This window comes from Macaca fascicularis, chromosome 8, assembly GCF_037993035.2.
Source record: "Macaca fascicularis isolate 582-1 chromosome 8, T2T-MFA8v1.1".
Lineage (NCBI taxonomy): Eukaryota > Metazoa > Chordata > Mammalia > Primates > Cercopithecidae > Macaca > Macaca fascicularis.
This window is the reverse complement of record NC_088382.1, coordinates 20,316,647-20,333,357: the sequence shown is the minus strand read 5'-3', so window position 1 is coordinate 20,333,357 and position 16,711 is coordinate 20,316,647. Positions and strand designations below refer to the sequence as shown.

Here is a 16,711-nt window from a genome sequence, read left to right as displayed (position 1 = left end):
CATGATTGAATTTCATTGGTTGATTGATAAGACTCCTGAATAGGGTTTTCTACGTCTAAACCTCCACTTTGGATTGCAGTATTTGTGATATGTACTCAGCACACTAGCTCTAAAGCTTTTTAATGCTTTACATTAAATAAAAGAAGCTCCTGAGGTGAAAGTTGATGGTTTATAATATTATAGAGGTGTTTATACACCTGCCTTAGTTGTGTAAATATATATTTCATTGGGATCCTAGGTTTTCTTCATTTTCACTCAATGGGAAAGTCCCTACCCTGATGCTCTAGAATTGGATCAGAGGTATATGTTATTTCTAAGCTTACAGGCCTTACTCCCATTGGGTGGGGGTTACTGGCAAGACGCGTTTGATCATTTCCATTTAAGAAATTTAGGATTGCTCTGTCTTGTGTTTTTACAACAGTCCTAATCTGAAGTGGTTGGGTGATGGAAACTTCTAAGTGGGTAGGTGCTACAATTACATGATTTTTTTCCCCATTGCACTCCTAATTCAATTATTCCTTAGTAGCCCATTTTTAATTACTTTGCTGGAAAGGCAAATACATGTTTTCTGCCAGAACTCTTAATGATTTTCATTAATATTAGGATTTAAACTTTACATATATAATAGTTGTAAACAAGTGCTGTATTCCCTGTGACCGAAGAAAGTAGAAAAGTCTTACTTGAAATGGTTCCATAGAATCAAGTTTAGTAAACATGGGTATTTATTTTGACTTAAGTCTTCCAGAAAATACCCATTACAACAAAGAAATCATTAGCAAACTACCTATAAAACATGATCATATGTAAAACGAGAGAGTACCTTAATTTTGCTTTTATAACATGATTTATCTTGCAGTGTGTGAACTTAAATCTCCCTCCATGAGTGATTTCCTGTGGGGTCTGGAGAACTCTGGCTGGTTAAGGCACATTAAAGCCATCATGGATGCAGGAATCTTCATTGCAAAGGTATGCAATTGCAGAGAAAATAAATTAAGGGACAGATGAGAAAACCACTGACTTCAAAATGGGTATCCCTCTGCCATGGGCTTCCCTGTCCTAAGCTGCACTGCATTGACTGGGTAGCCAGCTTTGTAGAGCTCCATAAATCTGTGCACTGAAGATGCGATTTTGCTAAAGAATATAGTGCTTAGCTGATAGTATGTCAGCACTGTGATCAAATGGTAGAATATTTCCAGAGTATTCTCTTCCATTAAGCTTAATCCTGGATGGAGAAAAGACTTTTCTGTAGAATACAACCAAATGTGAGTTACTTCAGTGGTGGGGCTTAGGGCTTACATCCCATAGATCCTTCTTTTTAGTCATGGCATAAGCAAAAGTCACATTCCTGTAGCTGGAAGGTAGAGTCCATTCTGCCATAGGAAAATGTTGCTGCAACTTTCATACAAGCTGTTTTGGAATGCAGTGTCTTTTGTGCTGTTAGGTTTTTTTTAAAAAAATAAACTCCTCGGATTTATACCTAAAGAGAACCGTATCTTCCCTGATGCCATGGTATGTTCCCCATTTTGAGGTAATCATTTATTGAAGAAATCTTTATTTAGTGCCAGGTACTATTCTAGATTTTACAGATGCGACATGAATGAGGCAGATTAAGTCTCTTCCCTCACAGAGCTTACATTCTGCTGTGGGAGACAGAGTTGTTGTTGTTATTTTGAGAGGGAGTCTTGCTCTGTCACCCAGGCTGGAGTGCAATGGCGCGATCTCAGCTCACTGCAACCTCTGCCTCCCGGGTTGAAGCGATTCTTCTGTCTCAGCCTCCCAAGCAGCTGGGATTACTGGCATGCGCCGCTATGCCCAGCTAATTTTTGTATTTTTACTAGAGACGGGGTTTCACCATATTGGTCAGACTGGTCACAAACTTCTGACCTCAGGTGATCCACCTGCCTCGGCCTCCCAAAGCGCTGGGATTACATGTGTGAGCCACTGCCCCCAGCTGAGACAGAGTATTAATAAATTAATAAAACTAGAATTTTAGGTAGTGATAAATGCTATGATGAAATCTCTCCCATGTTTCGCAGCGTATGTTTCCTGCCAAGATATTTAGCAAAAAATGATGTGCATTTGCAATAGCAAATAGATACTCTTCTTAGTGGAGATTTTCTGGTGTCATTTTTACTTTTGTTTTTTCTTCCTTTCCTCAACCTTGGATCCATTACTTGACTCTTACCTTTTATCTATAACTTCTTAGATTTGTAACTTACAATTTTTTTGCCTTTTCCTTTTTGGAAATGGTTGGGGCCAGTAGCAACTCCAGAATTTCAGTAAGGCTTAATGTGGAAACTCAGAGTGGAGGGAAGAAGTTGAAGGTCCGTTTGCATAGGACGAATGCTCATATTTAGTAAGTACATATGCTTATTGGAGATGACTTGAGTGGTGGCTTCTGGATAGAATGGGAAGGGAAAGCTTTAGCTGCCAGCACCAGGCCACTCTGGCTCTGCCCTAATTAGGTAGGGCCCTAAATACATGAACGAACAAGTGTTTCGTTTTGGCTGTTTCTTTCTGTAGATATACAGTCAAACCTGGCTCTGATGAGAGGTTCTGCCTTTTTACAGCCATTCTTTGTGACTCTTTGCGGATTGTGTGTTTTCTAGGCAGTTTCAGAGGAAGGGGCAAGTGTGCTTGTTCACTGTTCGGATGGCTGGGACAGGACTGCTCAGGTGTGCTCGGTGGCAAGCCTGCTGCTGGACCCGCACTACCGGACTCTGAAGGGCTTCATGGTGAGTGTGGCCACTGGGCCATTCCCACAGGCGGTGCCTTGACCATGGACCCCTGTTTTTGCAACTACTGGCAGCTGCTCTTTTTTTTTGCCAGCATTATTTTTCTTTTAGTAGCTCAGCAAGATTAAAGGGGAAGAGATCAAATAGGCTTGGAATAAAGAGATGAATTTCTGGGACATTGAAACCATTTCAAGTCAATGCTACTGAATGACTTTTGGGGCAAATATAAAATATATTTGGTAGTTTGTAAGACAATTTTATACATCATTTGCTCATAAGTATTTCAAGTTTGAGGTAATGTGAATACATAACAGAAAACTTTTTAGAAAAAATATCTGCGGAAAAATTTTTCTATATTGTGTATGCCAGAAGTCCTTGGTAGGCAAAACTGTTTTCACTTCCAGGGTTTGTTTTTTAAGTAGTCCTTCACACCCCTGGATGAGAATACTGAAAATTTCACAGCCTTTTGTTGTTGTTGTTCTTTGCAAAATGATGAGTGTATCCTGTAGAGTTTGAACTTTTTAGGTGGACATCAAAACCTAACAAGTTGCTTTCACCTGCAGAGTATTGATAGTTGCCTGGGATGGTGATGTTTTCGCTAATCTGGTGTAAGTTCCTTAAAATGAATTAACCTCTTAACCATGATTTGGTAGAAAGTGCTTCAGTGAATCATGAATCTGTGCTACCGAAGATGCTGACAAAGGAGTCCTAATGGGACGTCTTTACTGCTGGGTCTCCATTATTGAGTAGTATCAGCAACACCCTCGGACAAGAGCGAAGAGGCGGCCTCCCTCTCTGGGACGTCTTTCTTTTTTTGGAAGTGTCTGAGAACTTCCAGTGACCTGTGATAGCATTGACACCTTGAAGTGATACTCCTGCTTCAGACCCCTGCTGGACTGAGGTCAGGAGGGCTGGATTCCTTCATCTGCATTTGGAGAGTGAAGAGGTTGCCAGTCACACACTGCCCTCAGGCTCTTCTCTTGCACACATCCTTTTCCACCATCAACTCATTCTCATTGTGCCCCATTAAACTTACAACCCAAAGAAAATGTCTCGAGTTGTCAAGAACAGACTTCAACCAGTCCATATTTCTTTGTAGGGGGAAATCTCTGGTCACTTTAGAGCACTGGGGATATTGATCAGACTATCCATATTACTTGACTAAACATTTTTTAAAATCCAGGCTGGGTGCGGTGTGTAATCCCAGCATTTTGGGTGGTTGAGGAAGGAGGATTGCTAGAGCCCCAGAGTTCGAGATCAGTCTGGGCAATATGGCGAGACCTCATCTCTACAAAAATTTTTAAAAAATTAGCCAGGTAGAGCCCACCTGTGGTCCCAGCTACTTAGGCTGAGGTGGGAGGATCGCTTGAGCTCGGGAGGTCAAGGGTGTAGTGAGCCATGATTGCGTCAGTACACTCCAGCCTATGTGACTGAGTGACATCCTGTCTCAAAAATAAATTTTAAAATATAAGACAATATAAAATGTAAAATACAAAACCAAAACAAAATTAAAAAAAAAATAATCTGGACTGCTTCAGACTTAGAAATTCATGTTAACCCTAATTTCAAAGCAGGGCTGAAGCTCCAAATATATGCCAAACCCCATCATTTTAGAATTCTTCTAATGTGTAGAGAAGATCACTGAAAAACCAACTGTTTTTTTGTAAAGAGGTTGGTAATTTACATTATACTGAGAGGCAGCATCACACATTGGCTGAGATGGGGTTTGGAGTGGAGAGAGCTGGGCTGTGAAGTGGTGTCTGCTTCCTAGTAGCATGATCTTGGGTGAATATGAAATCTCTTTCCTTCAGTTTCCCTTTCTAAAAGAGTGAGAATACCATCCCACAGTTAAATGAGATCATACGTAAAGCAATGTGAACAGTGCCTGGCACATAGGAAGCATTCAGTGGGTGGGGTTCCTGCATTTTTTTTTTTTTTTTTTTTTTTGAGACGGAGTCTCGCTCTGTCGCCCAGGCTGGAGTGCAGTGGCCTGATCTCAGCTCACTGCAAGCTCCGCCTCCCGGGTTCACGCCATTCTCCTGCCTCAGCCTCCCGAGTAGCTGGGACTACAGGCGCCCGCCACCTCGCCCGGCTAGTTTTTTGTAGTTTTAGTAGAGACGGGGTTTCACTGTGTTCACCAGGATGGTCTCGATCTCCTGACCTCGTGATCCACCCGTCTCGGCCTCCCAAAGTGCTGGGATTACAGGCTTGAGCCACCGCGCCCGGTCGGTTCCTGCATTTTTATACATCCATTTACACTTACTGTTCCTATGGATGACCTTCAACTTTGCCCTTGCCATGCGCATCTCTATATCGGTGGATAATGCCTGTTCACGCATTTGCAGGTTGCTCGAGGATGGGGACTTCTGCAAGTGCCTCTAAATTCCTCAACATTATTGGTATGTGGTCTCTTATTTTTTGTTTGCTTCTCTCCATGATATTTATATTCTTTCTTGTGTAGGTATTAATTGAAAAGGACTGGATTTCCTTTGGTCATAAGTTTAATCACCGGTAAGTAATATTTAAGACTGTTGTTTTGAATGTTTAGAATAAAAGCACTATTTCTGAAATTTTCAATTGAATATTTAGGGGAAAATATTCTTGCTTTTGAAGAGTTTGTGTCTTATTCAGAAAGCTAAAATTTTGTTGTATATGTCATATCATAGATAAATGAAGTTATAACTCTGATTCCTCTTGGTAACATTTGGGCAGAACTAACGTTAAATTATTCTAGAACAGATAGAGAATGCTTGTTCATTAGTTGTCCTAGTGAGGATCAGCCCTCCCTTCCTCCTGCCATTCGCATGTGACTTACTAAATTATTCCATTTTAGAAGTCCAGAGATTCACTTTAAGCTGCAAGTTGTGAACTGCCTGTGGAACAGTTTCTCTTTGATCTTCTATAATCCTAAGGCATTTGTATCAGAGTGCATTTTGTCCCAGATGTCTCTGGAGAGGTGATGAAGGCTTCAGAGCCAGATATGTCCAAGTCTAGATCTAGGCCGTGGTATTCACTGTCTGACCTTTGGTCTCTCATCTGTGGAATGGGGATGCCTTCTTTTCACAGGGTTGTAGCATGGATATTTAAAAAATGTAACTAGGCCAGCTGCAGGACTGACCTGTGTAGTAGGCTTTCAATAACTACAAGCTATTGCTTTTGGAGCCACCAGCCTCCTTTTGTCAGTGTTGATGATGCCTGTACTGTGTTCTGGCGTTCTCTACTCTTTGAATCTTAAATGGTATAGCTGTACTTAGTTTAGTCTTTGGTGATAAAATTTAAATTTAGGCAGCAAGTTTCATTAGATAGTTTGATATATATTTTCAGATGTTTTACTGTGTTTTGGTAAAATTCTAAATGCATGCAACTGCTCAAGTATATTTTTGTAGTTTTTTGCTTTTAGCATGAATCGATCACTAATTCTGTGATTTTCAGGAAGTCTATTTTTATAATTTTTTCCAGGAAAGCATAGGAACTCCATTTACAAATGAGAAAATTAAAGCACTCAATTATTAGATAAACTTCTTAACATGGCATTATTTTCAGTTTGGGGTTCTATTAATATTATATGCTAGGCAGTTAGGATCTTCAAGATAGGAGACAGATGACAGAGAGAATATGGAAATGACTGAAGATCAGCTGGATAATTGTTTGATGACAAAAAAATATTAATATTAGGCAACCCTTTTTAAAGCTACTAAACGTGAGAAACTGTAACATCTGAGAAGTTTCTAGACAATTTCCAATGTTCCCACTCTTGGGAAAACTCTGCAACTGATCATTGCTTATTTCTCTTCCTCAAGGTGATGATCCCTTACTAACATGAGGTTCTATATTGTTATTTTGTCTTTGATGACACCAAAACATCCTATTGGATTCTCTGTAAAATTCGCACAATAGTGTAAAGGGCTAAGGAGTCATTTTAAAATCAATACACATTTGAGGAAGAAGATTCTGATGTGCTCTTGAAAAGCAAAGCAAAGGGAGATAAATATACATGTGGAATCTGTGGTCACATGGAGATAAATCATGTGACAAGCTTTAACTGCTTTCAAAATGGGAATATTCCTGGCAACTTGGGAAACCACTATTTTTTTCAAGTTGTCTTTCTTCCTCATCCCTTCCCAACTAGACAGTGCAAAAAATGAAGAGCCCTAAAGTTGTGTGGACTCATAAAGTGCAACATTTATTTTAGAAGTTCTAATGTACTTTTAAGGAATCAATTTAAAAATGCCTTTTCTGTGGGAAGTGTTTTCGGATTTTATTTCTTACACTAACACTTTCTTTTGTAACTATAACATGAACACATCCCTTCTATCTAGACCTTCACTACAAAGTGGCTCTGGAAATTTGAATTTAAAAACTTACGTTTCTACTTTTTTTTGTTATTGCAAGTTTGTAAGGTAAGATTTATTTAGGAACTAGGGCTGCTTTTATGATTGTTCTTGCATTTATGGCTTTCTAATTTAAAAATAAATCTGTCTTAAAAAGTCTCTAATGCTTTGTTTTATAGGTATGGCAATCTAGATGGTGATCCAAAAGAAATCTCTCCAGTTATTGACCAGTTCATTGAGTGTGTCTGGCAGTTAATGGAACAATTTCCCTGTGCCTTTGAGTTCAATGAGAGGTTTCTGATTCACATTCAACATCATATTTATTCCTGCCAGTTTGGAAACTTCCTATGTAACAGCCAAAAGGAGAGACGAGAACTCAAGTAAGTGTTTTGGTGTTTAACTTTTATTTAAAGATTTTGGTGACTGAGAATTTTAGATGGTCTTTCATAATTTTGAAGACTTTTTTCATTTAGTCACATACCTATACTGACAGATTAAGGTTATTTTCTTTTTCCTGGCATCATTTCAGAAATGGTTTAAATGTCATCAACTGACAGATACATACAGTTTCATTTTTCCCCTCAGTTTCTGCCTGATATACACAGACAGCTTGATAGACTTGATGCACGAATACCGAAAAGGAATTTTCTGGAGTCAGAAAAAGTGGTTTTTGCATTTGAAAGGAAAAGGTTAGATACCTTTGGTGGCTATGCTACCATAATAAAAACTGCAAATTTAATTGGGAAAGCAAATATAAAACTAAAGCCATCACTTATTCAGATTAAAACTGTACTGCTTTATCCAAGGGTAAAAGTAGCTAAAATGTGGACTTTAAAATAAGTGATAGTAAAAAACTTAACAATAAAGCGATTTAGGCAGTATAAATGAGAGAACATTTTTTAAATTTTCATAAAATGAAATGATTTTAACTCTGGTGTATACAACATTATCAGATTTAATCTGGGGAATGGTCAGTTCAAATGAAATGGACTCCAGTGGTTTTATACGGAGTTGAACATAAAGAAAATTAGTTTTTGTAGTGGATACTAGTTTGTTTTCTCTAAGGAAGCTCAAGTGTGATTCCTGGCAAATGGAGACGATTTTAGAAGGAGCAGAGTGTATCATTTAGGGTCACCTGTTTTCCTATACAGTTTTGTGGTTTCTTGTATCTGACTAGCCAATTCTAACAGTATCTGCTTGGGTCTGAATATGGCTTTTCCACTTACTAGCTATAGGACTTTGGGAAACCACTTTCTCTATTCCTCAGTTTCCTCATCTGTAAATTAAGACATATCTCACAGCAATTCAGTGAGGATTAAATGAGAGAAAACATGTGAAACACTTAGAATTGTGTCTGACAAATTATAAATGTCCAATGACTATTTGGGGGAAAAACTTCCCCCAAAAGAACAGCTTAAAACACACACACACAAAAGGAACAAACAAACAAACAAACAAACAAACAAACAAACCACTTAAAGGAATCGAACACCTTGTCAAGGCCAGTACAGATGGTGGTGAAGTTGAGATTATTACAGTGTTCTCCCTCTGTACCATGAAGCCACCAAGATGATACATTTACCTGCTGTCGAACAGACACGTGGTTTTCAGGTTACAATTATTAGTTCCTTTCCAGCTTTAATATAACATATCTACTATGTGTAAACACCAAAATAGGTCATTTAGAGACTTATTTTCTTTATAAAACAGGATTCAAGAAAGAACATATTCATTATGGGCTCACCTGTGGAAGAATCGGGCCGACTACCTGAATCCTCTGTTTAGAGCTGATCACAGCCAGACTCAGGGAACCCTTCATCTCCCTACAGCACCATGCAACTTCATGTACAAGTATGTAAACCCTTGAGAACTTTGTAGCTATGGTATGAACTTAGATTTTGGTACCGTTTAACAATCAGAGGTCAAAATTTATGAAACACTGATCTTTGAGGCTTTTGTTGGACACAGAAGACACCAGAGGGAGATGCTTACTCAAGCATCTGATCTGGTATTTTTGCCAGTGTCTCCTCTGCCTCTTTATTCCTCCTAATTGTGGAATTTTCTTCAGGAGTTGATGTTTTATAATAATGATATCATAAAAGGTAAGTTCCACCGTATTAGCCAGGATGGTCTCGATCTCCTGACCTCGTGATCCGCCCGTCTCGGTCTCCCAAAGTGCTGGGATTACAGGCTGGAGCCACTGCGCCCACAGAGCGAGACTCCGTCTCAAAAAAAAAAAAAAAAAAAAAAAAAAAAAAGGTAAGTTCCAATTTTTTAAAAAGCAAATGAAAGAGAATAATGCACATGCCTTAAGTCAAATGTGGAATCACAAGTTTCAACAGTGATCATGACTTATTAAGGTTGGAACAAAAGTAACTGCGGTTTTTGCATTAGTTTAAACAACAAAAAGGCAAAAACTGCAGTTACTTTTGCACCAACATAATACCTTGCCTTTTTGTCTCCACTGAATTAAGTCCTAGTGGAAATACTTCCCTTGTGGAAATTACGTTAAGAGTGTATGTATCACGATGGGGAGAGCAGGGTGGCATCCTACAGGTTCTACTAGGTATGTGCTAGATACATATGTTTTTTCCCTTGGCTTCCTTGCTAGGCTTGTATAATATGAAAAAACTCAAAGGTCAACAACAACAAAAAAACTCACGCAGAATAAACAGAAACCCCATCTCTTTCTTCCTACTCACTCCCAACACAGACTTGATGGCTTTTCTTCCTGTATAGATTTCGTTTCTCAAGGTTTTTTTCCCTCAATTATTTCAATCTAATTATTTCCTCAGAATTTATAGCAGAATATTCCATCATACTAAACAAAAGCCTCCATAGTGCACATAAAACAAGTTTTAAGAGCTGTTGAGATATGACCAATTGGATTGCAACTGATTTATTATTAACAGCTAGTCAACACATATTTTATTGAGGAGCAAACACTGTTCTGGGCACTGCAGATAAAACAATGACACCAAGTTCTTGGCCTCAAAGTACTTTTCTACATAAATAGTGGGTCTAAGGATAACTCTATGATAACACCATTTTTCTCATTTGCACTCCAGTATGCTTTTCTGTGTAGGATAAAAAGGGATTTATTGGTCGGGCGTGGTGGCTACCACCCGTAATCCTAGCACTTTGGGAGGCTGAGGCAGGTGGATCACCTGAGGTCAGGAGTTCGTGACCAACCTGATCAACATGGTGAAACCCCGTCTCTACTAAAAAATATATAAACTTAGCCGGGTGTGGTGGTGCATGCCTGTAATCCCAGCTACTTGGGAGGCTGAGGCAGGAGAATCGCTTGAACCCGGGAGGTGGAGGTTGCAGTGAGCCAATATCACACCACTGTACTCTGGTTTGGGTGACAAGAATGAAACTCTGCCATAAAATAAAAAGAGGGGTTTATTACAAATGTAGATGTCAACTTTTAGTGGTAGTGATAAAAAAGATAAAAGCTGCAAGTTGAAGATTCCCTTTGTAGCTGAAAGATTCTAAATATACAATTTTTTTTTTAAATTTATTATTATTATTATACTTTAAGTTCTAGGGTACATGTGCATAACGTGCAGGTTTGTTACATGTGTATACTTGTGCCATGTTGGTGTGCTGCACCCATAAATACACAATTTCAAAGTTCAAAACTAACAGCCATTTTCTTAAAAGAAAATGGTTACATGTGCTATTTCAATTTTAGAAAAATGTATTCTGTGTTTTCTAATTCATATATACAAGTAGACTTTTCATAAACTTACTCTCCCCAAAGGCATTTGCTGACCCAAGGAAAAAAACATCAACATGAAACTATTACCTTAAGCAGTGGCTTTTTTGAGGCTGAAATTTGCATTTGGTTATTATTAAGACTGTGGTATCACAGATAACTTAGAAGATTTGAAATGTGAATTTTCAGATTGTGATAAGGTGGTAATGACGCTTTGCCGTCCTTTCCAGGTTTTGGAGTGGAATGTATAACCGCTTTGAAAAAGGGATGCAGCCCCGACAGTCAGTTACAGATTACCTGATGGCAGTGAAGGAGGAAACTCAGCAGCTAGAGGAAGAACTAGAGGCCCTGGAAGAAGTAAGACATACTTGCTTTGTTAATCTATTTTCTGTGCTTATTTCTAGAAGAGCAAGGCTTCATGAAAGCCTCTTAAGATTCAGTGCAACACAACCATTTCTCATGTTTAGCCAGTAGAACACCTGAAACACAACCCCATCCAGGTGAGGACTCAGATAACCGAAGCCCAAACCTAGGCATTTAATGCATTTCACACATCTGGCTTGTGGCTCAGTTCCACAAATTTTTGGTTGTTCCTTATTTTTAGGTCAACTTTTTTGATTACTGTTATTTGGGAGTAGTAAAATTAAATCTTTCTGGCAAAGTGAAAAAGTAAAAGAATAAAATCAAATATATGTACTTATAAAGATCTTTCTCCACTTTTAAAAATTATGTAACTATTATATTAATCTATAATTGGTAATAGGGGAGACTGACTATAAAGTCTATCCTTTGGCTTCTAATAACTTCCCTATACTTGGACAGGGAGGTTATAATAAAATGCTTTTCCTAATTGGATAACTTTGTTTCCAGCGGTACTACTGTAGTTTATGAAAATCTTAGGATTCTGTTAGTCTATTCCAGCAGTCTGGCTCTTTAAAACTGGCTCTTCATTATTACAAAGTCAAAATTCCTTAGGCTAGCATTTGAGATTTTCTCTTTTCAACTTTATTTTCCATGCTAACATTTAACGGTTTCTGCTGCTTATATACAATTTAGACCTTCCTACGTTTGTGTTTTTTCCTCTCACTGTCCCTCCACCTGCCAGGAATGCTTACTAGCCATGAGCAGAATGTCCAAGTTTAAATCTTTCACAGTCCTGTTAAAATGTTCCTTCCTCCCTGAAACTTAGTCTGTTCTCTTACTTCTAACTTTACCACTCCATCCCTCTTCAAGAACTTTTGCCTTTCTGAAATTCTTACATTGCATGAACTCTGCCTCTCTCTGCTCCACTACTCCATGTTTCTTAGGGCTGGGTCTGTATTTATCTCTGTTCCTCACACTACCCAGCACAGTGCTTTTGCACATAACCCAAATGAATGCTTTTTGAATGACTACATAATACTTGATCTTCTAACACCTCCTCTAACTTCAAAACACGAAATCTGGTGAAATGTACTCTGAACCCAGGTGTTCATGACATGAATGGAAAAACAAAATGTGGTATATCCACGTAATGGAATACTCTTCAGCCAGAAAAAGGAATGAAGTACTGATACATGCTATACCATGAATGAACTTTGAGAACATAGGCTAAGTGAAAGAAGCCAGATACAAAAAGCCACATACTGTATTATTCCATTCTCAATTTATATAAAACATCTAAACTAGGCAAATCCATAGAGATAGAATGTTGTAGCCAGGGGCTGTGGGGAGATAGGAATGGGGAATGACTGTAATGAGTATGGGGTTTTCTTCTGGCAGGGTAGGTGATGACAGTGTTTTACAATTACTAGTGCTCGTTGCACAACCTTGTGAATATAAAAACCACTGAACTGTATACTTTGAAAGGGTGAGTTTCATGGTAAGTGAATTGTAAAAGTGTAAAAGTGTAAAAGTCAGATGATAAACACTTCATTCTTGATTTCTAAAAAATGTTTTTTTGAGTTCATGGGATGAGAATCACCACGTGAAACCATGTAGGTATAGAAAGGAGGGAGACTAGGGCTCACTGGGTGCTTCAACTGTGCTCTATTGTTTAAGATTATAGAAAACCTATGTCAAGGCAGGTATTATCCTTACATTAGAGATAAAGAAAGCAGGCCCCACAGGTTTTGTCCAAGGTCGTAAAGCCCAGGTTTGAACTCACATCCCTCTGAGTCCCATGTTCTTAACATTATACCCACTTGGGAGGTAACAAATGCTAAAGGCATGCATATATAGAAAAAGATAAATTATTCATGATTTTTTCCCCTGAAATTGTTATTTCTTTCTTAGAGGCTGGAAAAAATTCAGAAGGTCCAGTTAAATTGCACTAAGGTGAAGAGTAAGCAAAGTGAGCCCAGCAAGCACTCAGGGTTTTCTACCTCAGACAACAGCATAGCCAACACTCCCCAGGATTACAGTGGGAATATGAAATCATTTCCATCCCGGAGCCCTTCACAAGGCGATGAAGATTCTGCTCTGATTCTAACCCAAGATAATTTGAAAAGTTCAGATCCAGATCTGTCAGCCAACAGTGACCAAGAGTCCGGGGTGGAGGACTTGAGCTGTCGGTCTCCAAGTGGTGGTGAGCATGCACCAAGTGAAGACAGTGGCAAGGACCGCGATTCTGATGAAGCCGTGTTTCTCACTGCCTGAAGTTTCCCTTTGGAGTCCCAAAGTAAAGGACACACAAGCAACACTTCCAAAAAGAAGGGAACAAGGTAGTTTATCATAAAAATAAGAAATGGTACATGTCATTGACAACTATTTTAATGCAGCTATGAAAAGGGAAAAAAGTGCCCAGTTCTTGATTTCTTAGATACTGAAGAGGATATAGTAATTTTATTTACCAAATATAAGGAAAATTTTTCACCATTTTGAAGCTCATCCTAGACTATGAAAATTTTATTCACTGCAGAGCAATTACTTCTGTCATTACCTGAAGTGATCAGTATATATCTTCCTTGTCATAGCATGCATCCCTCAAAAAGCCTCCACTCCTTTCCCTCACATCTGTGATCATCATCAATCTTATGATTCACTTCCAGATGCATATTTTGTGTTTTCTAAAGCATCTGACGTTATCTTCCTTTTTGACCCTCTTACACATATTTCTAAAAACAGGCACATTGTTGAGATGGACCCTTTTTGGTTAATAGATATATTCCTAAGGAGCTTTTAATTGCTTATCTTTCAGGAATAATCATCACTTTAACTTTTCCTGAGATCATATATTTTGAATTGTTAGAATAATTGTGTTGCCTTTCTCTGAGATCTAGAGTCTGTTTCTCCTCATAAAATGTTAAACCTTGTATATCACTTTTTCTCTAACACTAATTTAATAGCTAACAAGGTAGAAGCAACATTCATTCTCTTGGTCTTGTATATGAATTTAAGTATTAGCTTTCTCATAATAACCTTTTATTACTATTGTAGAGACTACACTATCGACAGTGTGGGCCAGCCGCCAGCCTGATCTCAAAGTATAACATTATAAAGTTAGTAGGGTAAAACATACGTGAGGGAAAATCCAGTTTCAAAGAACTAGAGAATTGGGTTGTCATGTCTGTTTAATGAAAGGAATAGGTTTTGTAATCTATTATTTTAGAAATTATGTAACTCGCTAACATGGTTTAATTAACATTAGTAACATCTCATGACCACTGACTGCTGAAAGTTCTGAAAATAATTTTTTTTTTTTTGTAAAACTGCACATTTGAGGGAGAGTTCCTCCCCTGTCTTATGAGTAAAAAAAAACTTCACTAGGCGACCTAAATGAAACTTAGTGGAGAAAAGTGGCCATGTTTGGACAGAAATAAATGGTATTCACAATGTATGGTTTTAATATATTAGTACATTCTAGAATGTAAAGGATTAATTTAAACTTTACATCAATATTTTGAATACGTGAATTTTTTTATGGGAGAATGTATTACATTTCACTGAAATGACGACAAAGTAAAGAGGGCAAGAAAGCAACACTGCTAATCTCTCTAGTATGAAAGATTTGGAGGGAGTGCTGCAATATATATAAATGAAAAAATGTAATTGTGTTCATCATATTTAAAAATAGAATATATTAGAGAACTGTGATATAAAAGTACTGTTAATGTAAAAAATAAAGCAAGTGGAATTCTTTTAGAATATAAAATTTGGGCATTCTCTGCTGAGCAGTTCCCAAATTAAGTACAAGGAATGTTTATTCATTTTCTGCAGTATACTGTATGTAGTAGGGAATACCTTGCTAAAAGGAAACTTAGGATATAGTGGTAATGGCTTTCACATTTTTATAACATAACTCACTTCACAACCTTTTTGGAGCTGTCCACTCTTAGAAACTCTGTTGCCTAATATTGAGGATGCGGCTTTAATTTCTTCCATGTGGCAATGTATGTCTATAAAAACAATAAAAAATTTTTTAAAAATGACAGAGTATGCAAACAGCACTATGCATTTATTTGAAAAGCAAATAGTATAAATATTTGATGTTTTAAAATGCAGTTTTTAATATGACATCTTCCACATCAGAGTCATAAACTTTTAGTCCCAACTTTTTTACAAGACATTATAATTTATGTAACATGTTTGTCTACTTATTAGAAGTTAACCTAGCACTGAGATTTATATAAAATGTTGCATTTATTGCTTATTAAAACTTTACTTTCAGATGCTTCAAAGAGCATGGCTAACCCAACGAGACTAAAATATCTAATAATCAAACATTTATCAGGAAGTGTTTTATTGAGAGCAGTGGTTTAAAGCATAGGGAATAATCCAGTATAAAATTGATTTGAGGCATATTACTTCCCATTTAGTAATATTTAGAACGCAAATATTTTTTAAATTTGATATTAAATGAGTAAGAATTTTGACTATGACCCAGAAAATCAGTAACTGAACTTTTTATAGAATGGAAGGTGACGATAGAGACAGAAACCGTAGAATAAATTTTTATTCTTTAAGAGCACATTAGTTTACTTTCTTCTAAAAATGAATCTGAGCTGTCCTTCAATTTAAGCATATATATGTGTCATGCACCCTCTATTCCAATATCTCAATTTATGCCTAGAAATTTCTTTCAACTTTGAAGTGGGTCTCTTTAATTTATATCTCACTGATTTAGAATTTTCTTCTATTTTGAGATATTAACCATTAAATTTCCTCCTATGACAAATTCCTACACTGATTAGTAACTCCTAAGTATTCCTCTCTAATTCTGATTTCCATCTCATTTTTCCTGTGGCACTGCTTCTCCAATGTGGCCAATTCATAAGAAAAAATATATAGCCATAAAATTAGAAAAAATGGTCACTTAATCTCTGTTGCAAAAACAGAACCCACATTCATACGGGCATATTCAAATGCAGATTCTTTTCATCCTGGGTGACATATATAACCTTTATGTGAACTGATTTATCTATTTGTTAAATGCAGATAATTGTAATCTAACTCCTGTTTAATGACTGGGTTGTAACAAGGTTATCTAATGAATGAATTTTGAAGGAGAACCTAAGCTGTGTTAACTGGTATAGAATGAAACTGGCATGATAGTTCAACTTAAAAAAAAACACAGAGATGAACTACTCATGTGATTATGTAGAAGATATTTACTCCGTAAGAAAATGTTTCGGGTTTTTTTTGTTTGTTTTTGGTGAAAAGGAAAGCAGATAAGCATCTAAGCAATATTTATCTTTGTATAGTATTTCCACAGTGCCTTATTCTTAGTAGGTACTTAATCAAATAGATAGATCAAATGAATTAATCAAATGAAGGGCTGTGGTATGCTCCTCCCTTGTTATGCGATACACCTGATTTCTAGGAACCTGATTGTTGGCAAAAGATTGAGACTATTATTCCATTGCTGTAATTGCTGGGAAAATTAAGCTGTGGTGGCCAGTGCAGTAAGGAAAGGTTTCTGAATACCCAAAAGACTATCATAAATT

At 37.4% G+C, this 16,711-nt stretch overlaps 1 protein-coding gene across 3 annotated transcripts in view; it reads left to right on the top strand.

Moving 5' to 3' along the window:
- The window catches only part of MTMR7 (myotubularin related protein 7), a 114,667-nt gene extending 99,474 nt beyond the window's left edge, over positions 1-15,193 (top strand). For 2 of the 3 annotated variants that reach the window (XM_074000327.1, XM_005562660.5), the window contains 7 exons: positions 857-966; positions 2,610-2,735; positions 5,197-5,246; positions 7,246-7,446; positions 8,777-8,917; positions 11,018-11,144; positions 13,062-15,193. In XM_074000327.1, the coding sequence (XP_073856428.1) occupies positions 857-966; positions 2,610-2,735; positions 5,197-5,246; positions 7,246-7,446; positions 8,777-8,917; positions 11,018-11,144; positions 13,062-13,424 (1,118 nt within the window). In that variant the 3' untranslated portion in view covers positions 13,425-15,193. The remainder of the gene's footprint in view (positions 1-856; positions 967-2,609; positions 2,736-5,196; positions 5,247-7,245; positions 7,447-8,776; positions 8,918-11,017; positions 11,145-13,061) is intronic. The other variant, XM_065518908.2, reaches the window with a different exon arrangement.
- The last annotated feature ends 1,518 nt before the right edge of the window (positions 15,194-16,711 follow it).